Raw genomic sequence first — 19418 nt, forward strand, 5'->3', positions numbered from 1 at the left:
ACATACCACTCCCGCAGTAGGAAATACATCACTGATGCTTCCGGCTGCCTCCCATGCTACCGTTACGCGGCCGTGTGTTCCTTTTAAGCGTTCGACATTCAGGGTCACCAGGCTGTCCCGCTCCATCTCCTCCACTTGCTTACGCAACGAGTTCTGAAAGGTAGACAGAAAAGCACAAGGTACTCTTTGAGATACCTACGCAACCTCTTCTTTGTCTTGCATGGCTACACATTTGCAAACTTTTCAGTTCTGAGCAATCTGAAAAGACATCATGTGAAACACAACCGTTAACGACAATGATGAGGTATAAAGTGTGGTGCTCAGGTTTGCAACACCAGGAAGTCGGAAGATGGCAAATTTGAGTCTGGCCCAGACTATACAGGGCAACCATCTCAACATAAAAACACAAATAGCCTAAGCCATTAATTGTATTGCATTGTTTTTATGTTTGTCATCCTGACATATTTTGCTCAATGGATATATATTACTTTTATACCCAGCACACCTCTCTTTTTAAAGCGATACACACAGCATCGCAAGGTTTAGCCTAGCAAGAACGGGATCCAGAATGACATGGAAATTCTTTGCCTCTGGGTAAGGTCTGGTCATCCCTCCAGGTTTCGCTTTCCTATTAGTAAATTAAGAGTTAAGACCCAGAAGTCTCCGATGCCCCACCCAACAGCAACAGCATCGTGAGAACTGAGACACTCTCGCATCACTTGCTAGTGTCTCTTAGGCTTAAGTGCCTACCCTGAGAAATACTTAATTAGCTGGCTTCTTTCTTCTGGTGATGTTTCATTCCTTACCTCATAGTCTGTACCACGGTTCTTCCTGCCAGGAAGAAAAAAAAATGCCTGTGTTGTGTCACAATTCCTCCTTCCCAGGCACGTTTCTTTGTTCCAGTTGCTGTGTCTCCCACTCCGTGAGAGCTCACGCTTTACCAGACACCACAGGCAGCAGCTCAATGCTAGCTAGTTAAAGAACTGTCCTCAAAAGGAATCCTTCCGCATATGTCCAACCTTTTGGAATTGTGACAAGAACTTATCGTCTGCAAATTCCATGCTTAAGCATCATACAATTGTATCGGCGCTAAATAAAAAGCCTCTCGTGGTGTTCGAATAAGTTTATGATTTTACGTTCAGTGACATTTATAGCTAGTGACAGTTGGCCCTGGGTTGGACACAATTCCCTTCCGAAAACATCCTTGATTTCTCAATAAGGCAATAATATTAAGAATAAAGATGCTTCTTTAAAAAAAAATATCTCCTACAGGAATCCTCATGGTTTCTTAACAGAGGTCATCTAAAGGGACCCCCTCCTTAATATGTATGGAAGTGTCATTTAAATAGAGATCCAACCACAGGGAACACTGTACACAGCTGCTCAGTGCCTCAGAGTAACACCATCAAATATTCACAAAATGTCAGGTTTTAAAATGTGCACATAATTGACTCAGGAAAGGAAAGCCTTTCCTTGGCATCATGCCCCGAGTTACTGATGGTTACTAAAACAGGGCCTCCAGAGAGCCAGGAGACGCACCTGAAATTCCACTAACCCTCATCTTAAAGGCTGTCCAGATACAAGTGACCTGTACTGAGCAACTCTGCTGAGGAATTCTACGGAAGGGCCTGCAGGAACTCCAGATTGTATCTACAGGAAACCATGGGATGGTGTGTGTGCGTGTGTGTGTGTGGGGGGGGGGGGGTTGGCGTTGCTAGCCAGACAATCTTCCTGAAGAGAAGCCTTGGGTGAGAGAATGGAAGGGCTATGGCACCTGCTAGCACTCAAGTTCTCAGCTCATCATCCTCACAGCCTTGCCCTGCACCCTTGTCAGAAGCCCCGAGAAGCCTTAGAAGGTCCCGTGAATGTTATCTTCCCTCCCCGAACGAAGACAGGCACTCCCTAGCTGTTGACCTGTGGACATAGCAGCCTCCAGTGCACGGACTTTTCAACTCTAATGAAAAGAAACTGATAACAGATTAAATTACCCAGCTCTAAGTATCATTAAGAAAAGGCATGACACTAAGGTTCAGATGGCGGGCAGCAGCCCTTTCTCCTAAGGTGTCCCTGGGGAGAGACCTGAAGAAGCTAATGAAAATGTGAGCACCTGGTAGGGGCAACTCCCCTGAACACACGGTTCAGATTTTAAAGTTGCCCTATACTACTACCTGGGAGCCCTTGTCCACATGTGACTGCTGGGTGCTTGAGATTAGCGGTCTCTAAGACAGAGTAGTAAAAATAAGGTATTATTTCAGCAATCTTTTATACAGACCATGCTAAAATTACCGCGCTCTGGATACAGTGGATTAAACAAAGCATACTACTCAAGTTGGCTTTCTTTGCTTCTTTCACTGTTCATAAATGCGTCTTCTCGAAAGCAAGACTATCAAACTATTTCTGCGCTCATGTTCTATTCTATTCAGCTTTTGCTGGGAAAAGCCCAGGGAACAGTGTGGGCAACCGTGTGATCTGCCCCCTGCAGGCAGATGAGGATAATGCATGCACAATCCCTTCCTCCCACCCACCCCCTGGGCCCCGCCTTCCCCTCCCCCACCCCCCCAGCAAAGCAGCACCTCACAGCTGTCCATATGGAAGTGAAGGTTAAATTCATGCTTTTCATAGCTTCATCATGTGGTAACTAATGAACTGTCACAGTGGGCTCTGATCCGTGTCACCTTCCACTTAGAATATGCTCACCACACACCAGTTAGAGTGACCTTTTCCAATGCTGGTCATTGACTGGAATGCCATGCCACCTCCTCAACACCTCCCAATGCTCCATTCCCCCAAAGGCCAAGTTCACTACGCCGCCACTAAGGGACTTGTGCAGGTGTTAACGTGGCAGGCCTGATTGCTAGCCCGTAAAAGACAACCTTCCAAGGCTAACCCTCAGCTAGTGTCTAAGAGTCTGGTTTGCAGGAGGTCCCTTCCATTCACAGAACGGGTAAGTGGCTCCATGCACAATTTATACAAATAATACGGCTTATGCAAGCATCTCTGGTTCTTCTGGGATCTAAAGCTTTGACATGTGTGAGGCAGAGGATGACCACATGACCAGCTAGCATGGAAAACCCTGGCGTGGAGCCTGCACTAAGATTCTCTGAGTAGCCAAATTCAACATGGGTTGTAACATCACACTCCAATGCTATGGAAATCCGGCTCGACATACTTTATGTGATTCTACGAATAAACAACTCTTGAAGTCTTATCCTGATTTCTCCTGGGATTGCCTCATGAGTACTTTCCCTGGCATGAGTGTGAGTTGCAGCTTTTGCTTTAGTGTGTATGTGTGTGTGTGTGTAATCAAGTACTGTGAACATTCCTAGTGACTCGCTGATGCTGTAGGTGGTCCTGGGACTCTGAAAGCATCTGTCACTAACTGGACTTTAATAAGTAAACAGTACGATAGCAATAACAAGAGTTTTCAAGCAAGCAGAATGGGGACTCAGCTTGCTGATGACCGTGTGCAGGGGTACAACGACGGCCCTGTCCGTGCGACAGTGGCACAGGGTGACATGCAACCAACCCACCAGGTCAAAGTTCACCCTTCTTGACATGCTCCGTGTTTGAAACAGGCTTTCCTTATATGTGGGAGATTTAGGGGAAGGGGATGCGGCAGAGCTGTCGATGTAACAAGTTAATACATCCGAATACACTTTGAAAAATAGGAATAAATAACACAATATTATAACATCTACCTTTCCTCTCATTGGTAAAGGAATATGAAACCCATGTTTGGAAGAGCCTGAAGGTTTTCAAAGTGCTTTCCTTGAGGAAAGAAGAAGAGGCACACACATCCAGCGCAATGCCTGGACAGTTATAAGCCTCCCTACTCCCCCCCCCCCCCGCAGTTAGTGTTCTATTGGTATGAGATGCGTGTGATGAAACACGCCATGTAGTGTATCTAGTATCTGTTTTGTTTCCACCATCTGGTTTAAGAAAAAATTTGGTTTTTAAAAATGATAGTACCTGAAGCAAAATACTGTGACAAGACTAAATAGTAATGCCTTATTGTCAATACAAGAAAACAAACAAACAAAAACACCAAACAAACAAGAACCCAGTGTCCTAAGAGATCCAATGTTTAATTCTATAAACTGTAATGTCGCTAGAGCTCTCTGTAGACCACAAGGCAAGGGAAGGGACAAAGACTGAAGACCAGGGGCTAGAGAGATGGCTCAGAGGTTAAGAGCACTGGCTGATCTTCCAGAAGTCCTGAGTTCAATTCCCAGCAACCACCTGGTGGCTTACAACCATCTGTAATGGGATCTGATGCCCTCTTCTGGCATGCAGGTGTACATGCAGGCTGAACACTATATATGTAATATGTAATAAATAAATAAATCTTTAAAAAAAAAGACTGAAGACCAGATCAAGTGTCACACACCCCTTGAAAGCTTATTAGAACTAACTTGTCAACACTTGTAGAATTTCCGGTCCTTTTACCTGGGCAAACGCGATAACTCCATAGGCATCGTCATTAGAAAGAACAGTGACTCTCACATGACTGTTAATGCCAATCTCCGCTCCTCCTTTCGGATTCTTAAGCTGAACTCTGAAGGATTCGTCTTCCTCAGGGACCGTGTCATCAAGGATGTTCACTGCTATTATTGCCTCTCTGTCACCAGGCTCAAATATCAGTTCACCTAAACTAGCATGAGAAACAAGTATGAAACAAGTCAAAGATGACCACGGATCAGTATATATGGTACGTGAGTCCCAGATGCTTATCACAGTGAATAATACTGAAGTCTTACAAGGGTCAAAACATTTCATAAGTAAACTTTTCATAGATACTAAAAGTGTGGATAACGAACAGATGTCTGGCTTGTGAACGGCTCCCACACTTTATGTACAGCAGTAAGTCAACGAGAAGGGGAAATCTGGTAGCATACAAAGCTGCAGTAAGGTCGAAAACATTACGTACAAAGGGTTGAACCTACCTAGGAATAAAGTCAGACTGGCTGGAGACGGAGGTCAGCTCATACAGATGCGAGTGAGCGGCTCCCACTAGAGCAATTAAAGTCCTGCTTGAGTTCAGAGACTTCACCGTAACAAACGCTGCGTCGCGCGCAGCAGGTGCCTCCAGAACAAAAGAGAACTCACTCCGCTCTGAATTCCAACAGTAAAGAGCGGACTGTGCTTGGCCAGTTAGAAGTACGTGAACTGGAAGAAGGAAAAACAAGTTACAGACCAGAAGCATCTTGTGCCCACACACGCTCTCTCCACAGCTCCAAAGCCCAACCCTTCCAACTCTCGAAGGTCCACACACTGATTTCTAGACTAAACCAAATATGACTGTTTTTAAACATGGAGATTTAAGTAATTTTTTGAATGTTGGGCACTGACCAATTCGGCTTGACACTCTACGCATTATCTGTTCAAGAAAAGAAAAGTAACGGATGAAGAAACCAAAATGGATTTTGTATTCTTTCATGTCCATCACTAAACTTATATAAAATACTGATTCTATCACTACCAAATGTTTCACTTTCAAATTTTCTTCTCTAGTCACCACCACATACATTTATAACCAACAGTTGTAACAAATATAAACAAAAGTTTTAAATCATCCTGGTCCATAATTATCATACAGGCCAATGAGCTACCACACAGTATTCAGGTTTGTAATTTTTAAAGTTTAATTCTTTTTTATTTATTTCGTGTACATATCGGTGTGTTGGTGTGTGCACACCAGCTGCCCGTGGGGGTCAGAGCACAGCTCTTGGGAATCATCTTTACAGCAGTTGGGTTCAAGGATGTAACTCTGATGGTCACATTTCGCAGCAACAGCCTTTGCTCACTGGGCCATCTCACCCACACAAATTCCTAATTTTGATATTTAAGTACTAATCTCTATAGCTCTTCTTAAATATATTTAATACTTCCCGTAGAATGCTTATTATTTGACATTTGAGGTTTTCAGTATTAAGTAGAAATAAAATACTTATTTTTCACTTAGCAAATTATTCAAGATAATTAAACCGAGGAATATGAGCAAACTTATGACAGTTGGAATATGCTCGGCCAGGTCACTTTTGATGTTACCAGGACTTGTGCTTTCGTCAACTGACAGCAGTGACATGCATTTGCAGCCACACAGGCGAGGACAGGGGTGGCTTCGAATACTACATATAACACTAAACGCTCTTCAGACATAAATGGAGTGGGACTGGGGAGCCACAGCGAAACGTACACTAATCTAATGCTGACTGACAGTTCTTGGGAGCAGAAGGCTGTTTAGGAAGACTGGATGGGTATTACAATAACATGAATCTGGAAAGGCCAACAACCACCTTCTCATGCGCTAGCCCCCAGGCCACAGTCCTGACTCTCACTCAGCAAAAACTCCTGGTCGTTGGTACTTAGTTACCATAATGTAGTAATTAGGCTAAGTAATTTAGGTACTGTTGCATGTTCCTAAGAATTGCATAAAGGTCAAAATAGGAAAACGTTAACAATATATTAGGATCTTTAAGTGGTCCCATATTTTGCACAAAGCTTTGTAAATTACAGACATTCCAAAAAATAGAGAATTTAAAAAGTGTCCCTTTTAAAGCAGTCGATAAAGAGAATCTCTCTGTCTCTGTCTCCATGTCCCTCTGTGCCTTTTTCTCCATCTCTTCCTCCCTCCTTTTCCCGTAAAGGGTACTATAAGTTTTAGGATATGGACCAAAATCCTTTCATTAACCCATATAATTGAATTAATTAATCTCTGTTCACACCTCTCACCACTGCTCATCACTGCTTGTGTCTGGACTACACTGGGCTCTCTTTGGTTGTTTCCAGAAAGTATGTGCTCACTGCCAGTACCAACCTCTTTGTACACTTTGTGCCCTTTGCCAAGAGCCCATTTCCAGCTCAACTCTTTGCCTCCTACTTAACCCATAATTCCTAATCCCATGATTATTGAAGAAAGCTTTGTATGCAGCTTAATTTCTCTCTAATGTTTTATTCAATTCTTTCCTGGAAACTGTCTGTTATAGCTATAGCCTTATCTGTCACACATGTATTCAGAGAGGGGGGAGGGGGAGAGGAAGAGAGAGAGGGAGGGAGGAAGAGGGAGGGAGGGGGGAGGAAAGAGCGAAGAGAGAAGAAAGAAGAGGGAAGAGAGAAGAGAGAGGGAAAGAGAGAGAGAGAGAGAGAGAGAGAGACGTCTCTTTCTCCTACCACATGCTACAATTCTGCAATGGAGAGACTACATGTGACTTGAGCTGCCCTTGTTACGCCCTGCTCTTCCACTGTGACTGTCACCTTAGAAAATCTACTAACCAATAAAGGAGACATAAAGAAGGAAGTGGCAAATCGACACATCCTCACAGCCTTTGTCCTGCTCATTTTCCCGCTTCCGTTTTCAGAAGTCAGTCATCGAACTAACGAAAGCCTAAGTATGTGAACCCATGCCCCTGGCTCCAATTTAACATTTTTAATAAAACATTTGACATATACAAAATAAGAAATCCTTTGAACATTCTTTAATGCATACTTTCAGCTTTCAGGACTTTATAATAGCTATTCTCAGTAATTTCTACAGTCTTTTCATGTCTCTACATCTTCAAGTCACAGAAACAAAAGAAACAGCGAGACCTCACAATGGGCTCTTCATAAAACCTCTGGCAGAATTTCTCCTCAGTTCTTTTAGAAAGTACACCTATTATATTTTTTTTTTTACAAAATCTTTAAAAAGAATTCTATAACTTCAATTAACAGCCCATCCACGCAGTACACTTCTTTCCTTACAAAACATTCATTAGGCAACTATTGTGAATATCAGTTAAGTGACTGAGGTAGACCATCCATCCATTAGAACACGAGGTAAAAGAGAGGCAGAAATGAAAGGGCCAAAATTAAAGAATAAGTAGAGAAAAGAACTGAAGAAACATAAGGAATGATACGGAATGTAGTCAGTAAATCAATCATCAAGTGGAGAAGAAAGCCCATCCCTAGTGTACGCCATTGGAGAGCATCAGGACGCATGCACACAGCCATGTGAGCAGGGTAAGGTTCGATTCAGGTCTCAGGCTAGAGTGAGAAAAGTGTGGAGACTGGAAAGCCACACAGTGGACCAGGTAGAAATCAGAGGGTGTACTCTGAGCGCAGAGCCTGGGAGGAAGGAGGAAGAATCTTGGAAACAAAGGAAATTCCTCCAGAGAACTTTAAAAAAACAAAACAAAACAAAACAGGGCAAGGCTCTCATTCAAACTCAGTGGTGGAGGGGGAGATTAGTGACCCTGCCAACAGGTGCAGCACCTAATAGAGAAATTAGGAGTTAGGATTCCACAGGGGAAAAGAAGCAAAAACAAACAAACAAAAAACAAAACAAAACAAAAAAAACCAGAGTCCTGTAGATTCGGGCTGATCTTCTAGTCTCCTGTCATTTGCTCTGCATGTGCTATCTGTGCAATTTCACCTATCCTCAAGCACCAGAGACCTGAAATGGAAGGCCCCGACTTCCTCCTGACTCGGGGGGCACACCTCTTAACCACATGGGGTGCTCTAACACTGCCTCCAACTACAGCTGCCTGGCACCAAGCTGGTGACTGCTTTCATGAAACGCCTTTCCCCTCCAACCTTTCTCAGTTTCAAGACTAATCATCTCATGGTTTGCCAAGGCGTGAGAGTTTTGATGCCCGCATTCAAATAGGCGGAAGTCCTCAGGAATGCTCACTGCTGTGTGTATCTCTCGTCCACAAAACTTTGATGTATCTCAGGCCCCTTCCAGCTCAGGCCTTTTTAAAAAAATTTTTTAAAGATTTATTTATTATTATGTATACAATGCTCTGCCTGCATGTGCACCTACAGGCCAGAAAAGGGCATCAGATCACATCATAGATGAGTGTGAGCCATCATGTGGTTGCTGGGAATTGAACTCAGGACCTCTGGTAGAGCAGTCAGTGCTCTTAACCACTGAGCTATCTCTCCAGCCCCTGGGCTTTTTTTTTAAAGTTGGTCTAGGTAGCTGCAAGACATTTCATTCATCTTTCTTTCTTTCTTTGGTTTTTCAAGACAGGGTTTCTCTGTGTTAGCCTTGGCTGTCCTGGACTCGCTTTGTAGACCAGGCTGGCCTTGAACGCACAGCGACCCGCCTGCCTCTGCCTCCCGAGTGCTGGAATTAAAGGCGTGCGCCACCACGCCTGGCTCATTCATATTTCTTATACCAAAGGAAGATGACATTAGGGCTTTGACCAGCATAAACTCTGAAATGCCGAGTACGAGGCAGGAGCTGCGAAGAGTCCCGAGTCACTAAGATCACCTGTGTGGTCCAAACGGTCTCAGAGAGCATCAGTCTTTTTGAAACTCTTGGACTTCTGCATGGATTATTATAAGATTCTGATGTTATACTCTTACTAAAATTCCCAGTCTCTGAGGACAGGCCATTCTCTCTAAATTCAAAGAGACTGAAACCAGTCTGCCTTCCCGTGCTGCATTTAAGAGCGGCTAGCTGTGGGAAACTCCATACCTACTCCAGAAGCTGGGGTGAAGGAACGGATGCTGTTAACAGAAGCAACGTCCAGGGACTGGAAATAGCTGAAAGATGACTGTCCCATCTCCCAGGTGAAAATGTCAACCGAATGCTGATTTCCTACAGTTAAGAAATAAAAAGCAACAAGTGGTACAGAGAAAATGGCAAAATTACACAATAGAACTATAGTAAAATATTAAATTCAATTTTAAACTTTTCTGCACAGAACACCTTTTTTAAATAACTCAACTTGGCAGGGAATACTGCAGTCTCTCTCTCTCTCTCTGTTTTTATCACATGAAGTACATACACAGCTAAGACACATCAGGAGATAAATTCTGCCACATGAAACACACATTAAGACACACCAAGAGATATATTGTTGCATGAAGCAAAGGCACACCAAGCCAACCAAAGAAAGAACAAAAATGAAATGTTGCCAGGCTGGAGAGATCGACTCAGTGGTTAAGCGTACTTGCTGGTCTTCCAGAGGATCTGGGTTCAGTGCCCAACCACCCACACAGCAGCTCACAACTGATCTGTAATTTCAGACGTTCTGACATCCTCACACAGACATACATGCAGGCAAAATACCAATGCACAAGAAATAAAAAAATAATAATCATTAAAAATGTTTCCTTGTTAACATTTCATCTTTGCAATTGAAATAGCCAGGAAAATATTGTATTCTTATGCAGGCTGGATTTTGAATCCGTTTTATCAAAAGTTGCTAGACATTATTAGTTTTATAAATTTCTCATGACACCCCAAGCTCAGTCATATAAAATTATAACTACTGGAAGATTGACTATAAAACTGTTACGCCCTTTTTCACACTTCCTCATTTTACAGGAATATTAGTGTAAAATGGTGGCTCAGCACTGCACAAAACACAGGTACAACGCTTCCTTTTTTGGCAAAACCTACTTCTAACTTCATTAGTACTTTCAATCAAGAAAGTCTACGGATCATCAAATGAGGGAGCATTTCACATAAAACATACAATCTAATGCTGGATGGTTTGGGTAGTAACTCTACAGACATAACAAGCACCAGACTTTCTCACCTGCAGCAGTATTTTTGCCAAAAAATAAGTAAACATCATCGCCTGAAGTCAAAGCCTCAACTTGTGCTGTCCCACTGATGGACACTTCTTGGAAGTTAATAAGCTGACTACCAGACCACGTGAATAAAAGGACGCTTCGTCTGACATCGGCCTGGGAAATGGCTATGAAGACAGAGCCTCCTTTGTAGAACAAGGCCATGTCCAGCACAGCTCGGACAGGCAACGTCTGATGGAAGACAAAGGTGCTACCGGACCATCTGAAGACCTGTAGGGAAAGTCCAGACACAGAGCCTTACAACCAGGAACTCAGCACCTGCGACAAATTAGAAGGATCGTATGTCCACACTGCTGGAGCCTTCTGTTTAGTTGGGAGGGGAGTGTTATAATAGAAAAGTAATGAAACTGATTCTGTGCCCTTCCCCTCCCTCCTTCCCTTCCTCTTCCCATCCTCCCTCCCTTCATTCCTTCACCCCTCCTGGGGGGACTTTCTTCTCTCTCTCTCTCTCTCTCTCTCTCTCTCTCTCTCTCTCTCTCTCTCTCTCTCTCTCTCTCTCTGTGTGTGTGTGTGTGTGTGTGTGTGTGTGTGTGTGTGTATGTGTGTGTGTAATGAGTAAAAGAAAAGTTATTTGAGAAGAAATCAGTGTAAAACATATGAAGAGGTAACGGAAGTAGAAAGCCCAAAATAGAAAAGAATTGAACTGAGCATAAAAACACAAAATCCCTGATGCCTCTGTCTTTAGTAGCATTGCATGCAATAGTTTCACCCTAAGGTAGCAGTCTCATTTTCTGTCCTCATGGTAGAAATGCATACAGGGCTTCAGTAGATATCCACAGAGGTAATCTTAGAAGGAAGTTCATAATTTACCGGGTTTCATCCTACAACCTGGTCACTTTTACAAAGAGTTGTAATACTCAGGCAAAAGTCTGGACTTTCAGCCAAGCGTTAGGCTAGGAACAATGGATACAAACTTTTTTTCTTCTTCTAAGGTCCCATCAATCATTAAGAAAAGATGATGAAGCCGTCAATAAGTCAATAACGGCTGCACACTGAGACATGACAGGATGGTGGAGTACCAAATATGGATGTCATGAGGATGTCAAGTTGCATGTTGGCTGGCTCCAAAGGCAGGACATTTGTCTTGTTCTAGGCAAAGATTAACTCTACTTGAAAGAACATGAAGGGACAGAGAGAATGAGGCAATGTATTTTCTTGATGCAATGGCATGATTTATGGTTCAAATATGGGTCTCTAAGACAGTAAACATGAGCAAGAAATGATTCCGCCAAGACAACAGGCACAGCACCCTAGCGGGTAGAATGGTGAGAAAAGCTGACAATACTATATGACGTGCAGTCTATATAAGAAATTTGAAATTTGTGTAAGTGTAATTGGAAGTTGCTGAGCAGTTTTTAAAAAAGGAATAAGAGAAACCAGTGTTGTTAGAAAAGTAACCGCAGATACTCAATAGAGATTGGTTCTGCAGAAGTCAGAGGATTCTAGAGATGGGCCGCAATGCTGTTCTAGCTGACTCAGTGGGAAATGATGCGGGATACACTGGGGGAGATGAGACATGCACAGATGTGCCTGTATTCTAACTAGTATGAGATGTTCAAAGAGCACTTAATGATTACCAGATATAAGAGAATAGAAAGGCATGATTAAGCAGAAGATTTCCCATAATTCCTCTTGAATAATCCTCGCTTATGGGGCTGCTACAGCCTGCCAATAAAAGCAACGATGAAACAGGCCGCAGGGAGAAAATTTAAGTTCTGGCCAAGATGTTACATACTACATGCCTAAACTGTATGCAAGCGGGCACGAAAAGAAACAGACGTGAAAGGCTACAACACGGAGGGACGGCTACGGATGTGATTTGGAAGACACTGGCCTACAGCTTACATGTCAAACCATAGACTTACAGAATCACCCAGAGCAAGTACGGAGAAAGGAAGAAAATAAGTTAAACTGAATTCTAGAAAATTCTTAACAGACCTCAGTTTATAAAGGAAGTGGGAAATGACAGTAGTGCCTGGGAAGGGTGGGGCAGTAAGTAGGGGAAGAGGAAGAAAAGGAGGGAGAGGAGGGAAGGACAGTGACAGATGGCTAGAGAGAAAGAGAGAGAACATAGATCTGCGCAAGAGAAAAGATGTTTCAAACGTGAGGCCATGCTGACTGCCACAGGCAACACAGTAAGGACACACACAGCCCAGAAGGCCCGGCAGGCCGGTCGCCATTGCTGTGCATGAAATAACGCACTAACTACGCATCTTGTTTTATGGTCAAGTATTCTGACAAAAGCACCCGCAGGGAGAGTTTATTCAGCCTACAGTTCCCGAATACAGTCCATCATAGAGGGAACTGCAGGGCGGCGGGACCTGAGGCAGCCTCATACTGTATCCACCGCCTGGAAACAGGGCGACGGACGGGCGATGGATGGTCATGCCCAGCTCACTTTCACCTTTCTGTCTCCTCCAGAACTCCAGCCTATGTACTGCTGCTGCTAGAGGGGACGAGGGTCTCCCCACGTCAAGTGGCCTGATCTAGAGACCGCTCACAGACAGACATATCCAAAGGCAGCCATATCTAGAGTCTGCCACGTTGACGACGGTACACAGACCACGTGAGGAGTGAGTTCTTCCTACTGTAAAGAGAGGATGGGGAAGGAGAGTTTTTCTTTCTAGAGTGGGCGTTGCTTGAACATCACGCTCGCTGTGGCAACCCCCATGAGAGAGAATCGCAGCACGGAGGGAACAGCCGGCCCATGAAAGCAAGAAGGCCATCGGTGTGAGAGGGCAGGCTTCCACAGGCAGGGCCACACAGACGGGAAGAGGCTGGGTTCCAAGTGTCCTAAAAAGCAGTAAGCTTCCTTCCAGAAGCTTTTTCCTCAGGAGAGCCAGAAGCTGAAAACGAAGGGGGGAAGAGGCGTATCTGGAACCATCAGCAAGCACCGAGATCACAAGATGTAGTGTGCTAGGAACGTGAGAAATGTGGTGTGCCATCCGATCCGAACGCCCGCTTGGCAGCGTTAACCCTGACTTTTCACTGATGCCATCTGGTGAGCTGTGATCTTTCTCCATAGTCTTTTCCAAACTCTATTAAGCCCTAATCAAATGCTCAAGCTATTATTAGATCTGTTCAGTCTCCTGAAGAAACGCTAATAATTTAACCTTAGTCTTCAAAAACCGACTACACCCGATCAGCACCACTCCGTTTCACCACCACCACCAAATGCTGGCATTTATTCCTCTATGTCCCTTCGACCACAGAGGGACAGATTTTGAATTAGCGTGTTTTTAGAAGGGGAACCACACCTGAGTTAACTCAGAATCATTTCTTTGACTTGCGATGATGACGTAATCTTGACTGTCTGAGGTGAAGTGTCTCACTTGACAAGTTTCTGAAATAATGATTCTCTGTACCTGCAAAAAAAAAAGTGGGAGTAAACATGTGGACGTCTTTAACGATGGAAGCAACTGAGCGCAGCGTCAGCGTGCATTAGGGCCTGGCTTATGACATGAAAGTGTGTCTAACTGGTAGGTTATGCATTCCTCACTGTCACTTGGAGACAAAAAAACAGTCTTGAATTAAGATACTTGCTACAGTGTAGATCAAGGTGCAAAACAGTTCTTTTGTACTTTAACATAGAACACACAGCACCTTCCATTTTTGAGCAATCTTACCGATTTGAATTGCACTTAAGTAAAGAAGCTACAGGAAAAGGAGGAGTTTTTCTTACCAGGAATAGTTTGAAACCAGAAGTGAGCGTGTACACGCTGTTAATGGATGGCTTCTCCTCATTTCCTTCTCCGTGAGTAATCACAAGATAGGGGGAGCCGCCAAGATGAAAAGCTTCACAGGCCGTAGCACTTTCTATATTTATGTCCTAGGAAAGACGAATGATACTAGTGTCAGATTTTGTATGTACACTTTATTTCGTGCACCACAAAGCAAGAAGAGATGTTTACCTCAACTGGAATGAAAGTCCCTTGCCACCGGTAAACAACTAAGGATGACTTTCTTAGCATTATGCCATAAACTGAATCTTCGACAGTAAAGAAACACCAGCCATCTGCTGTCATGTCAAAAAAGCTTTGAAATGTGGAAAAGACAACGTCCATTCCCCCTAAAGCAATAAAATAAACATTTATTTGTACATATATAAGAGCATCTGATTCTTATCTCATTGGACATAATTTAAGCAGTGAAACTAGTGAGCGTGTCAGAACGACGGCGTCGGCAACAACGATGATGAACAAGTATGTGCGTGGACATGTGCGTGTGTGCTGTCACATGTAAGAGAGAACACACACTAGGAAGCTTGAAAACAGTAACTAAAAGTATCAACTTGTTTTAAGGAGTAGTAATATTTTGATCTATAGCCTACAATCTTTCCCAAGCATATTCAAACTTAAGTTCTAACTATAAAGAGAAACCTGCTAAATTAACTTCTATCAACTTCCATAAAGATTACCAAAAGGCAGCTGAAATTTGAAAATGATGAGTATGTCTTACAGAAGCAGGGTGCAGTGGCACACGCCTGGAATCCCAGCACTCAGGGAGGCAGAGGCAGGCGGATCTCTGTGAGTTCAAGGCCAGCCTGGTCTACAAAGTGAGTCCAAAACAGTCAAAGTTACACAGGGAAACCACTATATATATTGGTTTTTCAAAACACACACACACACACACACACACACACACACCTTACAGAACCATGCTAATGGTGCTATCACACTGCCCATTCAAAAGTTTCGGTTTCTATATTATAGACTTTAAAATATCTATGTAGACTCACTTACTTCAAATGACTTAAAGGTTTTTATCGAATTGCTATACATGTTTTAAGATTCTGTATTCAAAAACATTAAAAGAGAAACCCCCTGATTAATGAGAACTCAGTATGCTATAAAAATAAATAAATAAAATTCTATCATGTATGTCATGACTGTTCTCCAAAGTAAGTTATTTATAAACTTTAGCTAATTATGTGAACATAATAGAATAAGAATAACAAAACCTACAACTTCTATAAACTATCGAACAGACCACTTTGAGTTAGAGAAGACACAATGTCACTGTCCATGGGTAGCATCCACTAGAGACTTTATTTCCTGAAAGCACAGACTGCATACACTCTTATGTTGCAACGTTTTGAACAAGTTCACAGCCTTTTCATTAAGAGTCATCAGTAAAACTGGCAACGCAGACAGACCTTCGGTCCTGTGACTCACAAACACAGTGAATGAAGATTAAGCAAGTACCACTCAGGACTGACCACTCCAGGGCCACTTTTAAGAGCTGTCACGAAAAGTCTAAGTGGGGAACCAAACCCTTTTGTCACATATACAGCAATATGTATGCATATATATACACATCTCCTGTCTTCTATGCATTATTGCTATTTTTGTTTCTCCTTCTAATTTTTAGTCTCTCCTTATTTTGTTGGACTTTTCCATCAGCACTGACGGAAGTTCCAGTAACTCCCAACTGCACAGGTAGGAATTCTCAATGCTCCAATATCTCCTCGAGACACTTATCTTCCAAGCCAGACTTTTCAGAAATATATACATGTATTTAAAGTCTCTCTTTAAAGTATTATTCAGTGCCTGTCCCCCAATACAAACGGCCTCCACTATGCCCATGCACATGGCCCACATTAGTAACTGTAATGATTGGTTTTTGTAGGTTTTCAAGTTTACTAAACTTTCCCCTGAAGGGACGCACACAGCTTCACCTCAATTCTAACACTCTCTTTTGCCTTTGGCAGCAACCTTGTATTTTCCTGGGTTTCTCACAAGTATTTAAAATCTGTTTTCTTAGGTCATTTTTCTATTCCTAGCCACTCAATATGCGCCTTTTCAAAGCTTAGTTGCATGCCTGCCCCCAGTCTAACTACAGCCTCTCTTTTTGGCTCTCAGTTCTCATGGGGTTCAACACAATACGCCAAACCTTCCTAAATTCATCATCCATTTAGAAAGATTCCATTTAATGTAGAGAAATATCTTGTCAATTCTAACTCAAACGCAAGACGTACCAAAATCTATTAGTCCACTCTCCTTACTCAGCTAATACCTCTTTCATCATTTCTGTCTTGGATGATGGCTTGGACTTTCACTCAACTGTATAAGCTAGAAACTTGAGTCATTCAGAGCATGTCACTCGCCATCATAGCCAACCCACCCCTGGGTCCAAGCTACCTAACCTGCTGCCTCCTTGCTCATCCTCTGCATCCTTTCTTCTCTCCTATATGAACAATTCTTTATGCAACAGTATGAACAATAGCTATAAGACATAAATATGTCATGCCACACCGTTCTTATTCATGCCTAAGACACTGAGAGGCTTTTCATTAAACCTAGGATGAACACGGCATCCAGGAAACACACACACACACACACACACACACACACACACACACACACACACACACACACACACGTTCACCGTCCATTCACTGTTTTCTCATCTACGTCAGCTTATGACCCAGGTCTCCAGCCTTGACAGCCCTTCCCCGCTGTCTCCAGCATCTTCTAGTCCAATTCTTTGCATCCAATCCCCATCCATCAGTCTTAATTGAAACATTTAACCTTGGAAGTACTCACCTAGTGTTCTTTATATGTATGTGTGTATGCATTTGTTTGACTATCTGCCATGTGTATGAAGCCTGCAGAGCCTACAAGAGGGGGTCAGGTCCCCTGAACCTGGAGTTACAGGCAGCTGTGAGCCTCCTGACATGGGTGCTGGGAACAGAAATCAGGGCCTCTGGAAGAGAATCGGGTTCCCCTAACTATAGAGCCATCTCTTAGCCTCAGTTTTCACCACTTCGGATTTCCCCTTTAGAGCAAGTATTCTCATTTGCAATGAAAACTTATTTGTATTTCCTATACTTATTTCTAACAATGCCTAAATTCTCAGCTCTGTGACCTGAGTCCGAGTCTAGTGCATAATAAATGCACAACAGACACTGTGGATACAACTGCAGAGTCAAGTACAGGTACTTGCTGAAAACACGGCAGGAACACACACACACACACACACACACACACACACACACACACACACACAGAGGTCATGGAAATAAAGCTAAACGTACTCATGCCAAAAGCGGTTTCGGACACTGTCTCCCACTGCACACTCACAGCCAAATTGAGGCCATTCGTACGTGACACGTTGAGGTACACACTCCTGTTGGATTCTTCAACGTCTATCGAGGTAGCACTAGAAGAAAACAAATGGATATTGGGGAGCAAAAAAAGTACACTTTCTAAATATTTAAAATACATATCACACTGCCACCATATTATGTAGTATATTCTAAATCTGTACATTCCAACGAGACCCACAAATTTCATGCACTGGAGAGACTAGATGCTAGTATTCAAAGGTATTCACTTATGAAGTTTTTAAATAAAAAATACAAATGCAGCACCCCAGTGACGTTATCATAACAAGGACTAAATATCTGTCACTTCGCAATGTATGGCCAAGCAAATTCGCCATTCCAACCCTCTTCACATAAAACCCAGGTATCTGATAAGAAACAAATGCGGTAGAAAATGTTTAGCCTCTTAAAGAAAGTTAGATACTTTAACTATTTTGAGAAATAAAATACAAACATTTGTCAGCTCCCAGACATTTTTAAAGTAACCAGATATTAACTTCCTCCCTTACGTTCCCAGTTACAAGTGTCACCTATTTTGTTTCCAAACGTTAATGCTTTGTAAATAACCCATACCTATTTTCAACAGCACTGATACTGAAGAGCCCCAGCGGGGCCTGGTTTTGCAGAACTGTGATCAAGGTCTGAACACGGGACCCTAGTCTAGCACCTCCAGTTGGATTAGACAGGGTGCAAACAAAATGCTCATCCATTTCTGGTTCTGTGTCTAATATGGCAGAGATGTGCAGAGCCTGGAAATAAAATGAAAAAAATATATATAGTTAATAGAATATGGCCGTTTTGGAAAGACACATATGGAGAAATTTACTAAACATTTGACAATATATGTTTTGAAATATGATCTCCATTTATATTTGAGTCCCACCACATGATCGCTACAATTGTTTCAGGTTCCTACCTTGGGGATTTTCAACACTGTGATCTGCTGGCATTTAAAAATAACACTGACTGAGGAAGGAGAGATGGCTCCACAGTTAAGAATTCCTGCCGCTATTCCAGAGAACACAAACATAGTCCCAGTGGGTGCACATCAGGCAGCCTGCAGCTGCCTATAACCCCAGTCCCAGGACATAGGATGCTATTTTCTGGCCTGCATGAGCATCTGCATTCCTGCGCACAGACACATACAAACCAACACACATGCATCATTTAAAGATAAACTAAATCTTTACGTTTTCAGTGGAAAAAAAAATGATTACAAACTTAAGTCCAAGTGTTGATTTCTGTGACACGTTTCACACCTTTGCTCTATCCAGGCTACATAATTTCCTTAACCTCATTCCAAACTGGAAACGACTGTCTCTAGAATCAGTGACAGGCAGGCTGGGTACAGACTGAAGCCAATCCAAAGGCTTGCCAGCAGCAGAGCAAAGGGGCTGTGTTCTCAGCAGTGCAATGCAGCGCAGCGACGGGAAAGAGCCCGTCACTGCTGATAAGTGCCACCAGGTGCTTCCGAACGCCATGTGAAAGGCGGTGACATAAAACTGAAACTGCTGAGCAAAATCCCACAGAGCAAGATGAGGCTTTGATTTTAAAGGTTAGAAAGCTACTTTCCCTGCAAAGGGCAAACGACAAAAAGAGAAGCTCGTAAGTGCCAATTTCTTCAACCGTGTATTCTGAGTGGAGGTTACATGTATCTTTAAAGTCATTTGTCTACATGCTTAGGGACTATGTATCACACAGCTTACATTTAAAAATTACAACGTGGGAG

General features: G+C 42.9%; 1 protein-coding gene and 1 long non-coding RNA gene across 2 annotated transcripts in view; one reads left to right on the forward strand and one right to left on the reverse strand.

The window, feature by feature from the left end:
• ADGRV1 (adhesion G protein-coupled receptor V1) overlaps positions 1 to 19418 on the reverse strand; it is a 517649-nt gene that overhangs the window by 373533 nt on the left and 124698 nt on the right. Inside the window, exons 45-54 of the mRNA XM_084801946.1 lie at positions 18263 to 18438; positions 17621 to 17745; positions 14496 to 14653; positions 14267 to 14413; positions 13842 to 13949; positions 10530 to 10794; positions 9461 to 9583; positions 4944 to 5166; positions 4447 to 4651; positions 7 to 153 (exon numbers count right to left, since the gene is read on the reverse strand). Of these exons, the coding sequence (XP_084658072.1) occupies positions 7 to 153; positions 4447 to 4651; positions 4944 to 5166; positions 9461 to 9583; positions 10530 to 10794; positions 13842 to 13949; positions 14267 to 14413; positions 14496 to 14653; positions 17621 to 17745; positions 18263 to 18438 (1677 nt within the window). The remainder of the gene's footprint in view (positions 1 to 6; positions 154 to 4446; positions 4652 to 4943; positions 5167 to 9460; positions 9584 to 10529; positions 10795 to 13841; positions 13950 to 14266; positions 14414 to 14495; positions 14654 to 17620; positions 17746 to 18262; positions 18439 to 19418) is intronic.
• Positions 1 to 19418, forward strand: part of LOC311609146 — a 1107741-nt gene that overhangs the window by 21053 nt on the left and 1067270 nt on the right. The window lies entirely within an intron of this gene.

This window comes from Acomys minous, assembly GCF_964271855.1.
Source record: "Acomys minous genome assembly, chromosome: 11".
Lineage (NCBI taxonomy): Eukaryota > Metazoa > Chordata > Mammalia > Rodentia > Muridae > Acomys > Acomys minous.